The sequence below is a fragment of the Muntiacus reevesi genome, chromosome 1 (assembly GCF_963930625.1).
Source record: "Muntiacus reevesi chromosome 1, mMunRee1.1, whole genome shotgun sequence".
In the NCBI taxonomy this organism is placed as follows: Eukaryota; Metazoa; Chordata; class Mammalia; order Artiodactyla; family Cervidae; genus Muntiacus; species Muntiacus reevesi.
The window spans coordinates 148532127-148553958 of record NC_089249.1 but is presented as its reverse complement, the minus strand read 5'-3'; the positions used below and the strand labels follow the sequence as shown (position 1 = coordinate 148553958).

The 21832-nt window shown below is 37.4% G+C and overlaps 1 protein-coding gene across 3 annotated transcripts in view; it reads left to right on the top strand.

Moving 5' to 3' along the window:
• Positions 1 to 21832, top strand: part of PRKAA2 (protein kinase AMP-activated catalytic subunit alpha 2) — a 66819-nt gene that overhangs the window by 24174 nt on the left and 20813 nt on the right. For 2 of the 3 annotated variants that reach the window (XR_010660008.1, XM_065912126.1), the window contains exons 2-5: positions 5014 to 5155; positions 19134 to 19227; positions 19806 to 19950; positions 21189 to 21276. Coding sequence is in view for 2 of the 3 variants with exons in the window: in XM_065912126.1 (XP_065768198.1) it covers positions 5014 to 5155; positions 19134 to 19227; positions 19806 to 19950; positions 21189 to 21276 (469 nt within the window). In the remaining variant the exon portion in view is untranslated. The remainder of the gene's footprint in view (positions 1 to 5013; positions 5156 to 19133; positions 19228 to 19805; positions 19951 to 21188; positions 21277 to 21832) is intronic. The other variant, XM_065912131.1, reaches the window with a different exon arrangement.

The following is a 21832-nucleotide window of genomic DNA, read 5'->3' as shown; positions in this document are numbered from 1 at the left end:
TCTGTTTCTGTTTTGTAAATAAGTTCATTTGTAACCTGTCTTTTCAGATTCTGTGTAAAAAGAATGCAATACAATGTTTCTGTTTCTCTGCCTGACTGACTTCACTCAATGTGGCAGTCTCTAGGTCCATCCATGTTGCTGCAAATGGCATTATTTCATTCTTTTTAAAGGCTGAGTAATATTCCATTGTATATATGTACCATCTCTGTCAATGGACATTAGGTTGCTTCCAGGTCTTGCTTCATAACAGTGCTGCATTGATCATTGGGGTGCATGCATCCTTTTGGACCATGTTTTTCTCCAGATACATACCCAGGATTGCAGGGTCATGTGCTTGCTAAGTCGCTTCAGTCATGCTTGACTCTTTGGAACCATATGGACTGTAGCCCACCAGGCTCTTCTGTCCATGGGATTCTCCAGGCAAGAATACTGGAATGGGTTGCCATGCCCTCCTCCAACCCGGGGATTGAACCTGCGTCTCTTTAAGTCTCATGCATTGGCAGCCAGGTTCTTTACCAGTAGCCCCACCTGGGAAGCTCTTGCAGGGTCATATGGTAGCTCTAGTTTTAGTTTTTTAAGAAGCCTCCATACTGTTCTCCATAGTGGCTGTACCAATTTATATTTCCACCAACAGTGTAAGAGGGTTTCTTTCTTTCCACTCTCTTTCTGCTGATTTTTAATCAATTTCGTTACTTGTAATTGGTCTGTTCACATTTTCTGTTTCTTCCTGGTTCAGCCTAGTTCAGTCTTGGGAGTTTATACCTTTCTAAGAATTTGTCCATTTCTTCTAGGTTGTCCATTTTACTGACATATAATTAGTTGTTTGTAGTATCTCCCTAAATGACTTTTTCTTTTCATTTCTGTAGTATCCATTGTAACATCTCCTTTTTCATTTCTAATTTTATTGATTTGAGCCCTCTCTCTTTTTCTTGATGAGTCTGGCTAAAGGTTTGTCAATTTTGTTTATCTTTTTAAAACACCAGCTTTTAGTTTCATTGATCCTTCCTTTTGTTTTTTTCTTCTCTGTTTCATTTATTTCCACTCTGATATTTAAGACTTCTTTCCTTCTGCTAACTTTGGGTTTTGTTTGTTCTTCTTTCCCTAGTTGCTATAGGTGTAAAATTAGGATGTTTATTTGAAATTTTTCTTGTTTCCTGAGGTAAGATTGTATTGTTACAAACCTCCTTCTCAGAATTGCTTTTGCTGCATCCCATAGGTTTTGTATCATGGTGTTTTTGTTGTCACGTTTTTAGGTTTTTTTTTTCCTTTGATTTCTGCTATGATTGATTGGTTGTTTAGTAACATTGTTTAGCCTCCATATGAATGTGTCTTTTTTAAAATTTACAGTTTTGTTTCCCCTGTAATTGATTTCTAATCTCCTAGTGTTGTGGTCAGAAAAGCTGCTTGATATGATTTTAATTTTCTTAAATTTCCTGAGGCTTAATTTGTAGCCCAAGATGTGATTTATCCTGGATAGCGTTCCATTTGCACTTGAGGGGAAAGTGTATTCTGTTGCTTTTGCATAGAGGGTTCCGTAATTATCAGTTAAGTTCATCTTGTCTAATGTGTCATTTAAGGCCTTTGTTTTCTAATTGATTTTTCTGTTTTGATGATCTGTCCATTGATGAAAGTGAGGTGTTAAAGTGCCCTATTATTATTGTGTTACTGGCAATTTCTCCTTTAATGGCTGTTAGCATTTACCTTGTACATTGAGGTAGTCTTATGGGGGTGCATATAGATTTATAAATGTTACATCTTCTTGTATTGATCCTTTGATCATTATGGATCCTTGTCCTCCCTTGTCTTTTGCAACAGTATTTATTTTAAAGTCTGTTTTGTCTGATACGAGTATTGCTACTCTCTTTCTTTTGATTTTTCTTTATATGGAATATCTTTTTCCATTCTCTCACTTTCAGTTTGTATGTCCCTAGTTCCGAAGTGGATCTCTTGTAGACAGCATATATTTGGGTCTTGTTTTTATATCCATTCTACTAGTCTGTGCTTTTTGTTTGAGGCATTTAATCCAATTACATTTAAGGCAATTATTGATAATGTATGTTCTTATCACCATTTTGATAAGTGATTTAGCTTTTATTTTTGGAAGTGAAAGTCACTCAGTTGTGTCTGATTCTTTGTGGCCCTATGGACTGTGGCCTGCTAGGCTCTTCTGTCCATGGAATTCCCCAGGCAAGAATACTGGAGTATGTTGCCATTCCCTTCTCCAGGGATCTTCCCAACCCAGGGATTGAACCCAGGTCTCCTGCATTGCAGACAGATTCTATGCCATCTGGGCCACCAGGGGTCTTTTTTATTCCCTTCATTTTTTGTTCTCTTTCCTTGTGATTTGATATCTATCTTTAGTGTTGTGTTTGCTTTTTCTTTTTTGTGTGTGTATCTATTATAGATTTCTTGTTTGTGATTCCCAAGAGGTTTTAGTGTAGCAGTCTGTATATGTACAAGAGTGTTTTAAATTGCTGGTCTGTTCATTTCCAATACATTTTCAATATCCTGCATTTGTACTCTTCTCACAGTCCCTGGTTTTGATATCAGATTTATGTGTGGGTAATTTCCTACCTTTGTTTTATGTTTGCTTTACCAGTGATCTCTCTAATTTGTATTGTTTCTAGTTGTCACATTTTATTTTTTGCCTAGAAAAATACCTTTAGGATTTATTGTAGCGCTGGTTTTGATGGTGCTGAAGTTTCTCTTTAACTTTTGCTTGTCTGTAAAATCTGTTGATTTCTCTGTCAAATCTGAACAATAGCCTTGAAGGGTAGAGTATTTTTTGTTTTAGGTTTTTCCCCATTTGCACTTTGAATGTATTGTAGTACTCTCTTCAGCCTGCAGAGTTTCTGCTGAAAAATCAGCTTATAACTTTATGGGGATTCTCTTGTATGTTATTTGTTGCTTTTCCCTTATTATTTTTAATATTTTTTCTTTGTCTTTAATTTTGTCAGTTTGATTAATATGTGTCTCAGCAGGTTCCTCCTTGAGTTTATCTTATAGGGGACTCTTTGTGCTTCCTGAATTTAAGTGAGTGTTTCTTTTCTGAGGTTAGGGAAGGTTTTGTCTGTAATAGCTTCAGATATTTTCTCAGGCCCTGTCTCTCTCTCTCCTCCTTCTGGGACCCCTGAGAGCCCAGGATGGTAGTGATGGCTTGTGCCTGTCCCTGGAGCTTCTGTAGGTGGTGGTGGTGGGGTGCGTGTGGTGAGGGGAGAAAATATGCACACCATTCTTCTTCATTCATTCATTCATTTGTTGATGGACACTTAGGTAGTTTTCATATCTTTGCTTTTGTTAATAATGCTGTGATGAACATGGTAATGTAGATGCTTCTTTGATATCCTATTTTTATTTCCTTCTAATACCTACAAGGGGATTGCAGAATCATATTGTAGTTCTGTTTTTTAGCTTTTCAGGAACCTCTGTACTGTTTTACATAGTGGTTACACCAGTGTACATTCCTGCCAACAGTTCGCAAGGGTTCCCCTCTCTTCACATCTTCACCAACATTGTTGTCTCTTCAGTTTTAATGACAGTTTTTCTGACAAGTGTGAGGTGATAGCTCATTGTAGGTTTGATTTGCATTTACTTGATAATTAGTCATGATTTACCTGATGATTACCTGAAGATTTTGTGTATTTGGCCATTTGTATACCTTGTTTGGCAAAAAGTTTATTTAGCTTCTTGATTCATTTTTCAAATTAGATTGGTTTCTTTGCTATTAAATTGTTTGATAATTTACATAATTTGGATATTAACCTCTTATCAGATGTGTAATTTGCAAATATTTTCTTTCATTAGATAGGTTGTCTTTTCATTTTGTTGATGGTTTCTTTTGCCATGAAGAAGCTTTTTAGTTTGATTTAATCCTACTCATATATATTTGCTTTTGTTGCCTTTGCTTTTGTTATCAAGTTCAAAAAATTATTGCTAAGGTCAATATCAAGGAGATTACCTCTTATGTTTTTCTCTGGAAGCTTTATGGTTTTTGTTTTAAATTTAAGTCTTTAATCCAGTTTGAGTTGATTTTTGTATAATGTATGAGATGGGATCTATTTTCATTCTTTTGTATGTGGCTATCCAATATTCCTACTGCCATTTATGAAGAGATTATCCCTTCCCCATTGTATGTTTTTGAGTCATTTGTCATAGATTAATTGACCTTCATTATGCATGAGTTAATTTTGGGGCTGTCTATTCTGTTCCCTTGATCTCTGTGTCTGGTTTTATGCCAAGACTATGCTTTTTTAGTTATCACACCTTTGTAAGATAGTTTGAAATAAAGAAGTGTGATACATCTAGTATGTGCAAAATACTGTGCTAGACACTTCCTAGCAGATTCAGATGAATACTGACTGTCTTATTTGGGGAGGGTTAGAGCTGGTAGCTCTTACCATATGATTTTTCAAGAACACAAATATATATAACAACCTAAAAATGGTGAAGGAACATGAACTTTGTCAGTATACTGTGAAGGTTTGAAAGAAATAGAGATTCCATCAAATGTGGTAAAACAGGAAACCTTTATAGAAAAGGTGAAAAAGGGCTGCATGTGAATTTTCTGATGAAATGGTATTGAAACTGGTTATGAGTTTTACTTTATTATAGCAATTATTTATTCTTTCATAATACAGTGATTGAATTAACCAGAGAAGAGGAAGAGAGGAACAAAACATAGTAATTCTGTTCTATCCAAAAGATGTTTCAAATTCATACCTATAGTTTTAGGTATGAAAATGGAATTCAGTAATCCTTCCCACAGATACTTAATTAACATCTCTGTGCTGGGTGCTGAGGATACAGAGAAGACTAAGATACAGTTGCTGTCCTTCAGGAGCACATACTCCTGTAGAGTAGACAGACATGAAAAGAGGTTATTTTCTGTTCTACGCAATAAGTGATATCAAAGTGGTAAATGAGGAAAAAAATTTGGGGTTACAGTGGAAGGAAGCATGAATAAATGATTACATTGCTATGATGGCAAAGTTATTTTCCTTTTTTTTCCTCTAGTTGGAGAGCATCAATTGACAGGCCATAAAGTGGCAGTTAAAATTTTAAATAGACAGAAGATTCGCAGTTTAGATGTTGTTGGAAAAATAAAACGAGAAATTCAAAATCTAAAACTCTTTCGTCATCCTCATATTATCAAACTGTAAGTATTTCTGCACCTGATTACATAAGAGAAACTGTTTCAAAATATCATATTTGAATTTGTAAATAATTACTTATTTTTAGTTAAATGTTTATAAATATACAATTTTTCATTTTTATATTTAACAAATGTAATTCATTTAACCTCATTATCCTTTTTTGCATGCTTCTGGTCTAGAACTAAAAGTCTAATTGTAAATTGACTCTTATCTTTAGTATTCATATTGAAGGTAATTTGGGACTTTGCTATTTCTAGATTTATTTTATAATTGTTTTCTAGTCACTTTTAATGAACAGGGTATTTTCTTTTTGGAAAAGGTAGAAAGTAACTGTTTAAGATTATCTGCCATAATATTGTTTGCAAAACTACCATCATTACTTTAATTACTGATAAAGTCTTTTAAGGAGAATTAAGGTTATGAATGGATTTAAGGTTGCTAATCAGCCGACAAAATAGAAAGATTTTCCTTGGTTATCTGGGTGGTTCCAGGGTAATTCAGTGGTCCTTAAAAGTGGACAAGGGAATCATATGCCAGAGAAAAAGATTTGAGATGGAAGCAAGGTCAGAGAGAAGGGATATGAAAAGGATTCAATTGGCTGTACCTGGCTTTGAAGGTGGAGGTAGGGGGCCATGAGCCAAGGAAAGCAGGTGATCTTTAAATACAAAGAAATAGATTTCCCCTGGAGCCCCAGAAGGTAATGAAGCCCTGCTGTGCCTTGATTTTAGCCCAGAGAGGCAGGTATCAGACCTTTTCCTTTAAAACTGTGACATAATACAGAATCCATTTGTGTTGTTTTAAGCACACTAAGTTCTTGGTATGGCAGCAATAGAAAACCAGTAGAGTAGCATTCTTGAAATCTTTAAGTGAATGGCTGATCCAGTTATTGCTAGGATTTGGGACACGCATTTAGTCTTTTCTATAACTAGATGTATTTATTGCTAGGGAACCAGTGCAAATTGGTATCTTAAATGAGGGGGGCCCCCTCAGTGTATCTTACTAACAGCATGAATATGCCACTAACTCTTCAGAGGAGGCTTTTGCGGGGGTTTGGTGTGCCATTGGATGACCTGTGATGATTCAGTTCTCTCATCACTATGATGAAGACTTTGTTCTAACAATAAGCTTCAGTGTCGTTTGATCTTCATTTGAAGTTCACTTATCTATCATAAGCATAAATAAGAAATGAGGTCCCTGAAATTGCATGGCTGTACTTGATTTTAAGGTTATATTATCTAGGATCTGTGGTCTAGAAGATCCAAAATTTGTATATACAGGTTTTTAAAGATATCACGAATTAAAATATCACCTATGACTCAGTCTTCTATTCTTTGTTTCCTTAACTTTAAAATGAGGGTACCTCATGGTGCTCTTTGAGAATTATTGTATTCTTATTGTTATAATGCCTGCTGGTTGAAGTGCATTGACCCAGAAGCAGGGTCAGTGATTTCACTCCTCTCATGATTCCAAATGATTTTCAGTTAACTGAACCAGTTCATGTCTGACTTCAACTCCATGTTAATAATTATTTTATTCAAGTTAATGAATAACTAAGTGGATGAATTTAGCTTCTGAGATAAATCTCTTTGCTCTTCCTTACTGACTAGTCACTTCCTATAAGAGGGGAAAGCTGATAAGTCAGACTGAAACTGTCACATGCCAAGGTGAGAGTGGAGAAGGGAGAGATGTCTGTGTTCTTGCTGTTTCTTGACCTCATCACTTATATAATACAAACCCTGAAAGATGCCAAGGAAACTTTGTTCGTTTAGAGCATGAGTTCTAGTTGCTATTCTGTTCCTATAAATAAATCATTTTGTCAGTAAGCAGCTGCAGTTGTCAAAAGGACTTAAAAGCTTATTTTTGATGTTATAGCTACTAGTGTTTTCTTGCTTCCATTTCTATAACTGTTTATAGCTGTCTGACCTTGGTTTGACTACTTACCCCATTCTGTTTCAGGGTTATTTCATTATGTTCTGTTTTGTGAAGGAGTACTAGAACGTTCTCAGGATTGGTCAGAAGGTAACTGACAGAGGTGAATTTAGTGTTTAAAGTTTCTGGCTACCAGCCTAAGCTTAGTCCATTTAACCACATTGCCTCTTTAATTGTGGATTTGATTTTCTGTTTTAAAAAGGCAATCATGTATTCTTGCTTCAGAATAGACTTGCTGACACAGCCTTCTAGCAGTGTTAGTGATTTAAACAGGGAGAGAGACCTGATCGTTTTAGTGGTTTTGTCTGTTTTCTGCAATCTTGGACTACGCAAGTGAGCCAAGAATAGTTTCCTTGCTAGAGAATGGGCTTCTAGAATAAGCAAGAAAGTTTGAAAACTAAATACTGAAAATGAAGGTAGTATGTTGCACAATTTCTCTATTAACTCAAATTGAAAAAACCCATGGGGAGAAAATTAAAAGGAATAAACAGGATTGAAAGGAAACTCCAAACTTCCCATGAACTAGAATTTGTTGCATTGGTTTTTGTCCTGGTTTTTCATTTCCCCATGGTTCTTAGGGAAATTTCACTTTAACTGGCCAAAGAATCAATAGTTTCTAATTTGGCAAAGCAGGTTTTTGTCTGCCAGCTTTTAAATATCTTTATCTTATCCACCCCATGGACAACTTTTAACATTTTTCATGAGCACCACCTGAAAATGTTGTAGTCCCTAGGTTTCTATGGCACCACGGTTTTCTAATTTTCTTTCTACATTCTTGCTTTTTCTTGAAACTTTCTTTTATGGGCCCTTCATTATCTGCCTGGCCATTAGATACTGATATACTTCAGCATTCCAAGCTACTGTAATCTTAGTGAATCCTTTTTGGGTGACCTCATCTGCTACCATGGTGTGATTTGTCATCTCTGTCCTAAAAGTTAACAAATCTATGTTTCTGCTGAATTCTGAACATATTCATTGAATTATTTATTGAGTGTTTCCATTCTGAAATCAAAGAGCCATTTGAAACTAAGTTGAATTTTTTCATATATATGTATATGAAAAATTCATATTAGTTTATTGAGTTCAGCTTAGTTTATATATGTGTATAATTCAGCTTAGTTTATATATATGTTTGTGTGCATGAATGGAATCAATTTGTGTGCATGAATATTAGTTTGTATATATTTGTGTGCATGAATGAAAATACCAATCACACAATTTCCAAAGCCTAAAACTTGAGCATCATATTTAATTCCTCTTCCCTTACGCCTTACATACAATTGATCATTAAGTTCTACTACTTTTTTTCAAGTGTCTCCTAAATCTGCCCATTTCTCTCTGCCCTTATTGTTACCATTTTCTTACTTGTTGTATTTCAAGTGGTGCTTCTGCTTGGAAAAGTTTGCCTATATCTCCCTTCCTCTAGGCTTCCAATTCCAACTTGTCCTTTAAATACCAGCTTTTAAATACAGTTACCTCTGGAAAAACTACTTTGCCCTAGCCATAACACACTGGGTCAAGTTTCATCCTCTCTGTTCCTAGAGCACCCAGAATTTCAGCTTTTCCAAAGCCCTGGACATTGCATTGTAATTGCTCATTTTCTTTTTAGTGTCTCCACAAGATTGAATTCTTTAGGTGCAAAAACAATATTTGTTTTCTTCTTTTATTCAGCCAATTTTTATTGGGTACCTAGTATCTGATAGGCACTGTTCTAAGGCTTTGGGGTACAGTAGTAAAAGACAGGGTCTCTGTCTGTCCTTGTGACGTTTATGGCTGGCCTTATGTAGCAGTTTGCAATAGTAAGTAAACAAATTAACCAGACTATTTTAGACATTGATAAGTGCTATATCGAGAGTGAAACATGGTGCTGTCCTAGGGTGTGACAAAGAAAGAGGAGGTGCTAATTTAGTTTAGGCTGTTAGGAGAGCCTCATTGAGCAGAGATAAGGCTTAAGCTAAGACCTTAAGGATTATAAAGATCTAGCCATTTGAAAATCTGGGGACAGTATTTGTAAAGCAACCTCAGGGAGGTGAAAGAAAAATTGAGTATCATAGGAAAAAGAAGATAGCTCTAATGTCGAGAATGGAGTGAGTGATGGAAAGAGAGGTAGTTCAGAGAGTAGACATGGACCACACATCATAGGATCTTAAAGACTTTGCTGAGAGGTTTGGATTTTGTTCAAGAAGTTGAGGGAGTGAGAAAGTTGGAGGAGTGCCATGGCCGTAGTGTAGAACGGGTACAAAGGCAGAAGTAGAAGCAGAGAGACCAGTTAGGAGGCTGTTTCTATGGTCCAGCTGGGAGATTAATGATGGCTTTAGCCAAAGTGATAGTATAGATTTGTGCTGTCCAATACAGTAGCCACTAGCCATATGTGGAATAAATTTTAATTAAAAGTTTTGGTTCTCTAGTCTATTAACCACATTTCAGGTGTTCTAATAGCCACGTGTGGCTAGTGACTATCATATTGGACAGTATGATAAAATATTTCCATCACTGTAGAAAGTTCTGTTTGACGGCACTGGTCTAGCTGGAGATAAACCTGTCAACTCAATGTATATTTTAGAGGTAAAACTAATAAATTACTGAGGAAAAGAAAGGGAATGAGGAATCTTCTCTTTTTGCCTAAGCAACTGGAATTTGGGGTTTTGACTTGAGCAGTTAGGTGATGATACCATTTTCTGAAATAGGAAGACAAGAGAAGAACCATGTTGGGGGTGCAAGTGAATGTTAGTGACCTGCCTTAGCTGTGTTACGTTGAGCATCCCATTAGTTATCTAAGTGATAGTGAAGGTTCGTGCTGTCAGCATCATCTTTGTCACCTCAGCACCTAGTACAGCAGGTGTTCAGTGGTTGCTCTGGGCATAAAGAAGTGACATATGAACAAGGTCCTGATGGTTCTAGAAAAACAACGAAGCAAAAGAATGAAAGTGTAAGGAACATGGTATGGTGGGAACACGTAGTCTGGTTTGTCTGATGCACAGGCTGTTGTATAGGGACATGGAGGAAAATAAGGCCAGAAAGTCAGCTTGTTGATACATTCATTCAGCAGATAGCACTGGGGATACATCAGCAAACCAACAGATGTCAACAACTAAATCCTTGCTGTTATGGAGCTTATGTTTGTATGTGGGTGTGTGTGTACACTTGTATGCTTGTGGCATTGAATAGACAGACAATAAATCCTATATTAGTAAAATATGATATATATTAGACAGTAAAGAGGTGAGGAAATATGCATGCAGATATTTGGAAGGAGGAAATAACAGATGGGGGAAACTGCACATACAAAGGCTATGAGGTGGAAATTGCTACAGATGGTATATCATGGGAGCAGAGTGATCTGGGGGAAATAGAGTAAGAGGTGTAGTCAGAGACACAGAGGGGTACCAGATTGGGTAAGGGTATACCAGACCATTGTAAGAGTTTTGGTTTTTAACTCAGAGTAAAAGGGAAGCCACTGGAAAGTTTTGACCAGAGGTGTGATATTATCTGACTTATGTTGAAGCAGAGAAATCAGATTAGGGGTCAGTTGCAGGATTTTGAATGAAAGAGATAGTGGCCTGGATTAGAACATAGTGTGGAGAGTGTTGAGAACTAAGCATATTTTATATACATTTTCAGGTAGAGAACAGGATTTGCTGATAGATGTAGGTTGTGGGCTTCCCTGGGTAGCTCAGATGGTAAAGAATCTGCCTGCAATGCAGGAGACCTGGGTTCAGTCCCTGAGTTGGGAAGATCCCCTGGAGAAGGGCATGGAAACCCATTCCAGTATTCTTGCATGGGGAATCCCTTGGACAGAAGAGCCTAGCAGGCTACAGTCCCCGGGGTCACAAAGAGTCAGACATGACTGAGCAACTAAACACAGAACAATAGGCTGTTAGAGGAGAGAAGTCAAGGATGACTCCAAGGTTTGCTGGTGTGGACAAATAAAAAGTGGAGCTGCCATTAGTTGAAACAGAGAAGATTGTAGAAGGAGCAGATTTGAAGTGGGGTTTTCAGTCTAGTCCAGTCACTCAGTCGTGTCCGACTCTTTGCAACCCCATGAGCCACAGCACGCCAGACCTCCCTGTCTATCTCCAACTCCCAGAGTCCACCCAAACCCATGTCCATTGATTCGGTGATGCCATCCAACCATCTCATCCTCTGTCATCCCCTTCACCTCCTGCCCTCAATCTTTCCCAGCATCAGGGTCTTTTCCAATGTGTCAGCTCTTTGCATCATGTGGCCAAAGTATTGGAGTTTCAGCTTCAACATCAGTCCTTCCAGTGAACACCCAGGACTGATTTCCTTTAGGTTGGATTGGATGGATCTCCTTGCAGTCCAAGGGACTCTCAAGAGTCTTCTTCAATACCACAGTTCAATGGCATCAATTCTTCTCCTCTCAGCTTTCTTCATAGTCCAACTCTCACATCCATACATGACCACTGGAAAAACCATAGCCTAGACTAGATGGACCTTTGTTGACAAAGTAATATCTCTGCTTTTTAATATGCTGTCTAGGTTGGTCATAACTTTCCTTCCAAGGAGTAAGCGTCTTTTAATTTCATGGCTGCAGTCACCATCTGCAGTGATTTTGGAGCCCAGAAAAATAAAGTCAGCCACTGTTTCCATTGTTTCCCCATTTATTTGCCGTGAAGTGATGGGACCAGATGCTATGATCTTAGTTTTCTGAATGTTGTGCTTTAAGCCAACTTTTTCACTCTCCTTTTTCACTTTCATCAAGAGGCTCTTTAGTTCTTCTTCGCTTTCTGCCATAAGGGTGGTGTCATCTGCATATCTGAGATTATTGATATTTCTCCCAGCAATCTTGATTCCAGCTTGTGCTTCTTCCAGCCCAGCGTTTCTCATGACGTACTCTGCATATAAGTTAAATAAGCAGGGTGACAGTATACAGCCTTGACATACTCCTTTTCCTATTTGGAACCAGTCTGTTGTTCCATGTCCAGTTCTAACTGTTGCTTCCTGACCGGCATACAGGTTTCTCAAGAGGCAGGTCACGTGGTCTGGTATTGCCATCTCTTTGAGAATTTTCCACAGTTTATTGTGATCCACACAGTCAAAGGCTTTGGCATAGTCAATAAAACAGAAATAGATGTTTTTCTGGAACTCTCTTGCTTTTCTGATGATCCAGTGGATGTTGGCAATTTGATCTCTGATTCCTCTGCCTTTTCTAAAACCAGCTTGAACATCTGGAAGTTCACGGTTCATGTATTGCTGAAGCCTGGCTTGGAGAATTTTAAGCATCACTTTACTGGCGTGTGAGATGAGTGCAATTGTGCAGTAGTGTAAGCATTCTTTGGCATTGCCTTTCATTAGGATTGGAATGAAAACGGACCTTTTCTAGTCCTGTGGCCACTGCTGAGTTTTCCAAATTTGCTGGCATATTGAGTGCAGCACTTTCACAGTATCATCTTTCAGGATTTGAAATAGCTCAACTGGAATTCCATCACCTCCGCTAGCTTTGTTCACAGTGATGCTTCCTAAGGCCCACTTGACTTCACATTCCAGGATGTCTGGCTCTAGGTGAACGATCACACCATCGTGATTATCTGGGTTCTGAAGATCTTTTTTGTACAGTTCTTCTGTGTAGTCTTGCCACCTCTTCTTAATATCTTCTGCTTCGTTAGGTCCCTACCATTTCTGTCCTTTATTGAGCCCATCTTTGCATAAAATGTTCCCTTGGTATCTCTGATTTTCTTGAAGAGATCTCTAGTCTTTCCCATTCTGTTGTTTTCTTCTATTTCTTTTCATTGATTGCTGAAGAAGGCTTTCTTGTCTCTCCTTGCTATTCTTTGAAACTCTGCATTCAAATGGGTATATCTTTCCTTTTCTCCTTTTCTTTTTGCTTCCATTCTTTTCACAGCTATTTGTAAGGCCTCCTCAGACAGCCATTTTGCTTTTTTGCATTTCTTTTTCTTGAGGATGGTCTTGATTCCTGTTTCCTGTACAATGTCACAAACCTCCATCCATAGTTCATCAGGCACTCTATCAGATCTAGTCCCTTAAATCTATTTCTCACTTCCACTGTATACTCATAAGGGATTTGATTTAGATCATACCTGAATGGTCTTGTGATTTTCTTCACTTTCTTCATTTCAGTCTGAATTTGTCAATAAGGAGTTCATGATCCAGAGAAGGCAATGGCAACCCACTCCAGTATGCCTTGCCTGGAAAATCCCATGGACTTAGGAGCCTGGTAGGCTGCAGTCTATGGGGTCCTGAAGAGTTGGACATGACTGAGTGATTTCACTTTCACTTTTCACTTTCATACATTGGATAAGGAAATGGCAACCTACTCCAGTGTTCTTGCCTGGAGAATCCCAGGGATGACAGAGCCTGGTGGGCTACTGTCTGTGGGTTCGCACAGAGTCAGACACGACTGAAGCGACTTGGCAGCAGCAGCAGCAGCAGCAGCAGAGTTCATGATCTGAGCCACAGTTAGCTCCCAGTCTTGTTTTTGCTGACTGTATAGAGCTTCTCCATCTTTGTCTGCAAAGAATATAATCAGTCTGATTTTGGTGTCAACCATCTGGTGATGTCCATGTGTAGAGTCTTCTCTTGTGTTGTTGGAATAGGGTGTTTGCTATGACCAGAAGTGGGGTTTTAGGTATCAAGAATTTGGTTTTTTTTTTTTAAGTTGAAATGCTTGTTAATTACCTAAGTAGAAATGCAAGTAGTTTATTTGATATGTGAGTCTGAAGCTAAGGAGAGAGTTGTAAACTAGGGGTAAATTTGGAAGTCATCAGCATATAGATGGTATTTAAGATATTGAAGGCCCAAAGACTAGATGAGATCCTCAAGGATGTGGGTGTGGAGTGTGAATTCCACACTCCACTTCTTCCTCCATAAGAATTCAAGGGATTGACCTCTAGGGCACCATGATGCTAAGATGTCTGGGAGAAGAGGAGGAGCCAACAAAAGAGAATGAAAATGAGCAATTAAAATGGTTGGAGGAAAACCAAGAAAGTTTTTGGTGTCTCGAAGCCAATTGGAAAACATATTTGAAGAAAGAGAGATTATTAACTTTTCGTTATACTGTTGAATATTGAGTAAGATGAGACTGAGAATTGACCATTAGATTTGGCAAGGTGGAAGTTGCTGGTGTCTTTGAAATTTGTTGGAATTGTGAAGACAAAAACCTGTTAGGAAAGAATCTGAGATATAGAAGGGGAGATAGTAACAACAGAGCATTCAGGGATTTTAGAGAGGAGAGACACAGGAGTGGTATCTAGAGGGAAGTGTGAGATCTAAACTGTTTGTTTTTTAAGATGGAAGATATTATAGAATGCTTGTGTGTCAGAGAGGACAATACAGTCAAGTGGGAGAGATTGATACAGGAGAAAGAATAGCTAATTGTAGAAACCAAGTTCTTCAGTAGGTGGGACAAAGGAATCCAGTGCGTAATCGGATGAATTAGTCTTAGCATGTGACCATGGAGTAAGTGGCTGTGTGTAGTAGAGGAAAAGAGAATGAAAACTAAGGAGTCCAGGAAATTAGAGGGCATGTATTGGACAGATCATCTACATGGATATCTGTTCACCCAGAATGATGACAACATTCAGTTCAGTTCAGTCACTCAGTCATGTCCGATTCTTTGCGACCCCATGGACTGCAGCATACCAGGCCTCCCTGTCCACCAGCAACTCCCAGAGTTTACTCAAACTCATGTCCACTGAATCAGTGATGCCATCCAACCATCTCATCCTCTGTCGTCCCCTTCTCCTCTTGCCTTCAGTCTTTCCTAGCATCAGGGTCTTTTCAAATGAGTTAGCTCTTCGCATCAGGTGAGCAAAGTATTGGAGTTTCAGCTTCAGTATCAGTCCTTCCAATGAATATTCAGGACTGATTTCCTTTAGGATTGACTGGTTGGATCTCCTTGCAATCCAAGGGACTCTCGAGTCTTCTGCAACACAATAGTTCAAAAGCATCAATTCTTCGGTGTTCAGCTTTCTTTATAGTCGAACTCTCACACCCATATATGACCACTGAAAAAACCATAGCTTTGACTAGATGGACCTTTGTTGGCAAAGTAACGTCTCTGCTTTTTAATATGCTGTCTAGGCTGGTCATAACTTTCCTGCCAAGGAGTAAGTGTCTTTTAATTTCATGGCTGCAGTCACCATCTGCAGTGATTTTGGAGCCCCAAAAAATAAAGTCTGCCACTATTTCCACTGTCTCTCCATCTATCTGCCATGAAGTGATGGGACTGGATGCCATGATCTTAATGTTCTTAATGTTGAGCTTTAAGCCAGCTTTTTCACTCTCTTTTTTCACTTTCATCAAGAGGCTCTTTAGTTCTTCTTCGCTTTCTGCCATAAGGGTGGTGTCATCTGTGTATCTGAGGTTATTGATCCGGCAATCTTGATTCCAGCTTGTGCTTCATAAAGCCCAACGTTTCTCATGATGTACTCAGCGTGTAAGTTAAATAAGCAGGGTGACAATATGCAGCCTTAACGTACTCCTTTTCCTGTTTGGAACCAGTCTATTGTTCCATGTCCAGTTCTAATGGTTGCTTCCTGACCTGCATACAGATTTCTCAAGAGGTAGGTCAGGTGGTCTGGTATTCCCATCTCTTGAAGAATTTTCCACAGTTTGTGGTGATCCACACAGTCAAAGACTTTGGCATAGTCAGTAAAGCAGAAATAGATGTTTTTCTGGAACTCTCTTGTTTTTCTGATGACCCATCAGATGTTGGCAATTTGATCTCTGGTTCCTCTGCCTTTTCTAAAACCAGCTTGAACATCTGGAAGTTCAGGCTTCACTATTGCTGAAGCCTGGCTTGGAGAATTTTAAGCATCACTTTACTAGCGTGTGAGATGAGTGCAATTGTGCAGTAGTTTGAGCATTCTTTGGCATTGCCTGTCTTAGGGATTGGAATGAAAACTGACCTTTTCCAGTCCTGTGGCCACTGCTGAGTTTTCCAGATTTGCTGGCATATTGACAACGTTAGTAGTGGGAAAAAAGACATTAAGTCAGAATGACAGGAAGATGATAAGGAGATTGGTTGATGAATATAACAAGAGAAAGTGTCAGGCAGTGTTACCTGATGGCCTGCACTTCAGAGACAATGGAGGTTTTTGAGGGAGTATTTCCTATAGACTATAGTTCATTACTAGACTATGGAAATTGGCCAGCATTTAAAATTTCATTGCGACTTAATAAGATCTATGCTGTGATCAGTAATGGCTCCTAATATCTCAGAAAAGAGACAGATATCATACACCTTTGGCTGGAAGCACACACTACCATCTAGTCTTTAGAAAAAAAATAAAAATCAAACTGGTATCTGATCAAGTCTCTGGGTCCAACAATATTTATTGAAGACCTATGATATACTCAGAGGAATCAGAAGGTAAAGTTATTGGAACCACTGCTTTTCTCTTATACCCAAAAATGTACAGAGCAGAAAAGTGGCTGAGACTTATGTTGAGAAATCAGATCAGCCTACAGTGAGGTTACACCATGGGTGCTCTTGCTGTTTACTGTTCATCTTATTCTATTAGAGTTTGGTGCCTGTTAGGATTGCTTCTTTAGAACCTTTTTATGCCCCTAGAGTTCTTAGAGTAAGTTCCCTGTTCACAGTTCATTTGAGAAGACTCAACCTTATTTGCCAGTTATATTAATCTATAGAAAGTGGGGTACCTTTTTCATCCCAAAGACTAGTGATTGCTACTATAAATATTTCTTATGAATATCTGTAATCATTTTCAGTAGTATAGCTCTTATATTTTACTTTTTTCTATTTCTTTTAAAATTGAAGTATAGTTCGTTTACAATGTTGTTAACAAGTTTACTTTTTGCAGGTACTAATTTATATATGATGTGTCCTCTCTTACAATATATACTATGTAGTTATATCACCAATTTCCTAGCCATTTTTTCCTTCCTCTTTAAAGAAGAATAGTTACCAGGACCACCATTTAGAACTTTCTTTTTTGAACATTAATAATAAACAGTGCCCATCTGGGTGGACTAACAGCCAAAAGCCTCCCCTGCTTCTGACACATCCCGTGTCCAGGTGTCCTGCCTACAGGGTGGCATCTGGGCCCCTTCTTAGCCCCTGCTTGTGCCTTCCAGTGGGTGCCGTTAAGCCATGCACAACCACACAGCTATACATAGCGGCTCTTAATAGAAACTCAGTGTAATTTAGATATTTCTGATAATCAACTGGATATAGCTAATCTTCTAGAAACAAAGCAGAGTAGAACAATTGTTCATTTATATGTGTTAGATGCAACCATCATTTAAAACATTAATACTATAATTAACATGTTTTTAAAGTTTTCAAAACTCTGGTAAAATTGTGTGTGGATGTGGAAGTTATATTTTTTAGGAAAAATTTTGACAAATAGAGCTAAGATTCTTTATTGTTTTGTGTGCCCAGCTTTGAGTGCCTAGAACATATTTATTTTCACACATATAAACACACACATATGTACATACATATATCTGTTTAATTTTGTATTATGGAAGTTTCATAATACATACAAAAAAAAAATCAAGTGATGAAGCCTTATAGGTCTATCATTCAACTTCAGCAGTTATCAGTGTATTTTATCTGCTTCTTCCCACCTCTCCCACCCCAAATTATTTTGAAGCAAATCCCAAATAGTATGTTTTTAATCTGTAAGTGAAAGTGTGAAAGTGTTAGTCACTCAGTTGTATCCAACTCTTTTTGACCCTGTGAACTATGGACTGACTGCAGGCCACCAGGTTCCTCTGTCCATGGACTTCTCCAGGCAAGAATACCGGAGTGGGTAGCCATTCCCTTCACCAGGGGATCTTCCTGACCCAGGGATCGAACCCAGGTCTCCTGTATTGCAGGCAGATAAAAAGTCTGAGTCACCTTTTAATCTGTAATCTCTTCAATATCTACTTTGGAAGATAAAGGCTATATTTTAATAAAATTAGCACAGTTTAGTATCATCTAATATTTTAAACAGTTAAAATATTATCAACCAGTCATTCAGACTTTCTTGTTTTATAAATAGTTTTTAAAGTTGGTCTGTTTGAACTGGAATCAAAACTAGTCTATACAGCATGTCTCTTAATTTACTTTTAATCTATACCTTCCTTCCCTTTTTTTGCATTTTATATCTTGAAGACAGGTTCATTTGTCAACTTTAAGATTTTGATGATTATGTATCTATGTTGATAACATTTTCCTTTCCAAGGGTATTTTTCACTGTTATTTAAATATAACACACCTCAACTCCATAGTTCAGTTCAGTCACTCAGTTGTGTCTGACCCTCTGTGACCCCATGGACTGCAGCATGCCAGGCTTCCTTGTCCATCACTAACTCCCAGAGCTTTCTCAAAGTCATGTCCATTGAGTTGGTGATCCCATCCTACTGTCTCAACAGCCTCTGTTGTCCTCTTTTCCTCCTGCCTTCAATCTTTTCCAGCATCAGGGTCTTTTCTAATGAGTCAGTTCTTCGCATGAGGTGGCCAAAGTATTGGAGCTTCACCATCAATCCTTCCAATGAATATTCAGGGTTGATTTCCTTTAGGATTGACTGGTTTGATCTCCTTGCTGACCAAGAGTCTTCTCCAACACCACAGTTTAAAAGCATCAGTTCTTTGGCACTCAGCTTTCCTTATAGTCCAACTCTCACATCCATACATGACTACTGGAAAAACTGTAGCTTTCACTAGACAGACCTTTGTGTGCAAAGTAATATCTCTGCTTTTTAATATACTGTCTGGGTTGGTCATAGTCCATCTCCATAGACTACAAACAAATTTTTGCTTAAATGAAAAAATTAGTGCTTAATTTAGTTGTCGAGGAATGGATGATTTCCTAGATTTTGTAAACATGTAAGGCAGGATCTGGAGGGAAGTCTGTAAGCTCCAGGACCTAACTGAGTTTTATGAACCTCCGTGTTTATAACTCTGTGATTATTTTGATAACATTATATAATTTGTTGACATCAAAAAGTATTTTAAAGTATTAAAAAACACTGGAATATCAATTTATAGTAGGAATGAACATACTAGGCTGATTTTAGTTAAAGTAATATTTTTATTATATTTTTCATTGACAAAAAAAGATACCAGGTGATCAGCACTCCAACAGACTTTTTTATGGTCATGGAATATGTGTCTGGTGGTGAATTGTTTGACTACATCTGTAAACATGGACGGGTGAGTAACATTCTATCTAGTTCAATAAGCCCTGAAGCAAAAAAAAAGAGGGAAGTAGTAAGAAATAGCAAACCACAAAGATATCTTCAAAGTCGAGATTGTCACTGTAATAATGTCTAACTAAACATACAGAGTATTAGATGTATTTTCTTTCTTAATACATGCACTTTATGACATACTGATTTTAGGAAATATATTCCACTTAACTGCCAACATGACAAGCCTATGCTTTTCAAAGTGCAAAATCAGTTCCATAACATCATGCTGAAGCTTCAGATGTTTCCTTTTCTTAGCAGTTTCACGTAAATTCTGTTTTAGATTGTTTTACTTGTGAAACATTGTGCACATTTAGTAATATTATTTGAAAATGAACTGTGACATCTAGCAGCAAAGAAAAGCCTGTCGATTGATAAGTTGAGCTTGAATGCAAGTTTTTGGCTTGTTTGTCTGATTTGTTGAGAATTCTAACACAATTCTAATTGCTTATTACTCAGTTATATTTAGGTTGATTGTGAAACTAAAACTTGCTATGCAGATGTCCCAAATGTTATTGGTATACTTTCTTTTATACCTGATAGGTTGAAGAGATGGAAGCTCGGCGGCTCTTTCAGCAGATTCTGTCTGCCGTGGATTACTGTCATAGGCATATGGTTGTTCATCGAGACCTGAAACCAGAGAATGTGCTATTGGACGCACAGATGAATGCCAAGATAGCTGATTTTGGTATGTAACTCCAGAGTTGTTCAGAAGTGTACTAGCTGCCTTTGCAAGTGTGACAGTACCAATTCTTAATGAGCTAAAACTTTCAATTTCAAGGATGTAAATCCTATATTGTGAAAAGGGATTAGTCGCACAGTCTGCACACTAGCTTGTTCTGTTCATTTAAACCACTTTCTAAAAATGCAAGGACATCTAGAGAAGTTAGAGAGCTGGTATCAAGGTAAACCTACTCAATCTGCATTCCCTCCTGAGGAAATGAGACTTGACTGTTTTTTGTGAGAGTTACAAGCCCCCTTTGAAAATCTAATGAAAATACAGGCCTTTTCCCTGATAAATGCACTTAAACGGAGGTTTGTGAAACTTTTCATGCGGTTGTGGAGCACTGTAATCCTTCTGAACTGATGGAAGAGGAATGTCAGTAGACTGCGGAGTAACATCTAACAGCTGTTGATAAAAGAATAGGAGTTTTTGTTGGGGGTAATATAAAGGATAAAATGTAATTTTTATGACCAAACATTTTCTAGGATCAGCATACCTGGACAGAGTGCCATAGTAGGGGAAAGGGTTCAGGAAGCGAGAGATTATAGAAAGAGATGAAAAGGTACCAGAGTTCAGCATTATTTAGTTAACATTTTTGTCTGTACCTTGTCTTTAATCTAAAAGTCAGGAAGTTCCTTTTCTTATTTCTCTTTCTTCTCTAAATCATAAAGCTCATTTAGTGCTGTAGTTCAACTAGATTTTGGTTCAATAGGATATTTTTTTATGTTGAGTTAAAGCTTTCCAAATTAAAAACTTTTGGAACATAATCTTTATAAATTGGAGCCTATCTGATTTCTACCTAGAGATTTTTTTTAAAAGGCCTATGAAAGCAGAGTATAAAAAAGTGATAGTAATCTCTGTTTCCTTTCACTTGGAGAAATGGGTAAGTAATATTTCGATACTTTTATGTTTGAAAAAGTATGCATAATTTAGAATAACCTCATATTTGTGAAGTGAATCAACATTCTTATTTAGAAAAGGAATTTCAGTCTTATGTGTGATGTGCTTTAGCTTTTTTTGTCATGTATAAGCACTCTGAAATGGTCTCTTTCTAGTCTAACAAATACTTTATACTGCTTTTTAAAATAAGTAAACGTTATGATATTTGAGGTACTACAGACTTCATGTTATTCCTTTTGCATATATCCATATTTACATTAAACATATCTAGCACCAGCTAAACATACTACTCTTATTTTTAGGATTATCTAACATGATGTCTGATGGTGAATTTCTGCGAACTAGCTGCGGATCCCCAAATTATGCAGCACCTGAAGTCATCTCAGGCAGGTAATATAGTATATCAGTGAAGAGTAAGCTTTTTGTAATGTTTTGTTCATTCTGATTACATTTAACTTTAGTATATTCTCTTTGGAAGATAAGGTTTTTAATAGAAGCACATTGTCCCTTTAATTTTCTGTCATTGAAGACAGAAGAGTTACATTAAACACTTTTTAAAACATTTAATTTTGATTTTGTTATGGATATATTTAAAGAGTTTTTCCATTAAAATTGAAAAAAAATCAAAAAATTGATTTTCTTTTTTTTTTTTTCATTTTAGGCAATTGCAGCTAGGAAAGCAAGCATTTGCTAGTGTCATTATTTACTTATCAGACACAGTCTTTTAATCATACTTTATATACTCTTATAAAGCATGCCGAATATATTTATGTTGTCTTTGGAAGAATGAGGTTTTGAGGGGAGACATTATTGTCATTTCATGAAAGCAAACTGCATAAGAGAAGACTAATTATTCGTGTAACTTACTCATTGATACATTTTTTAAATGTTTATACAGATTGCAGTGATAAACTCAAGTCTTCTTTGGTCACCAGTGTCTGATCTT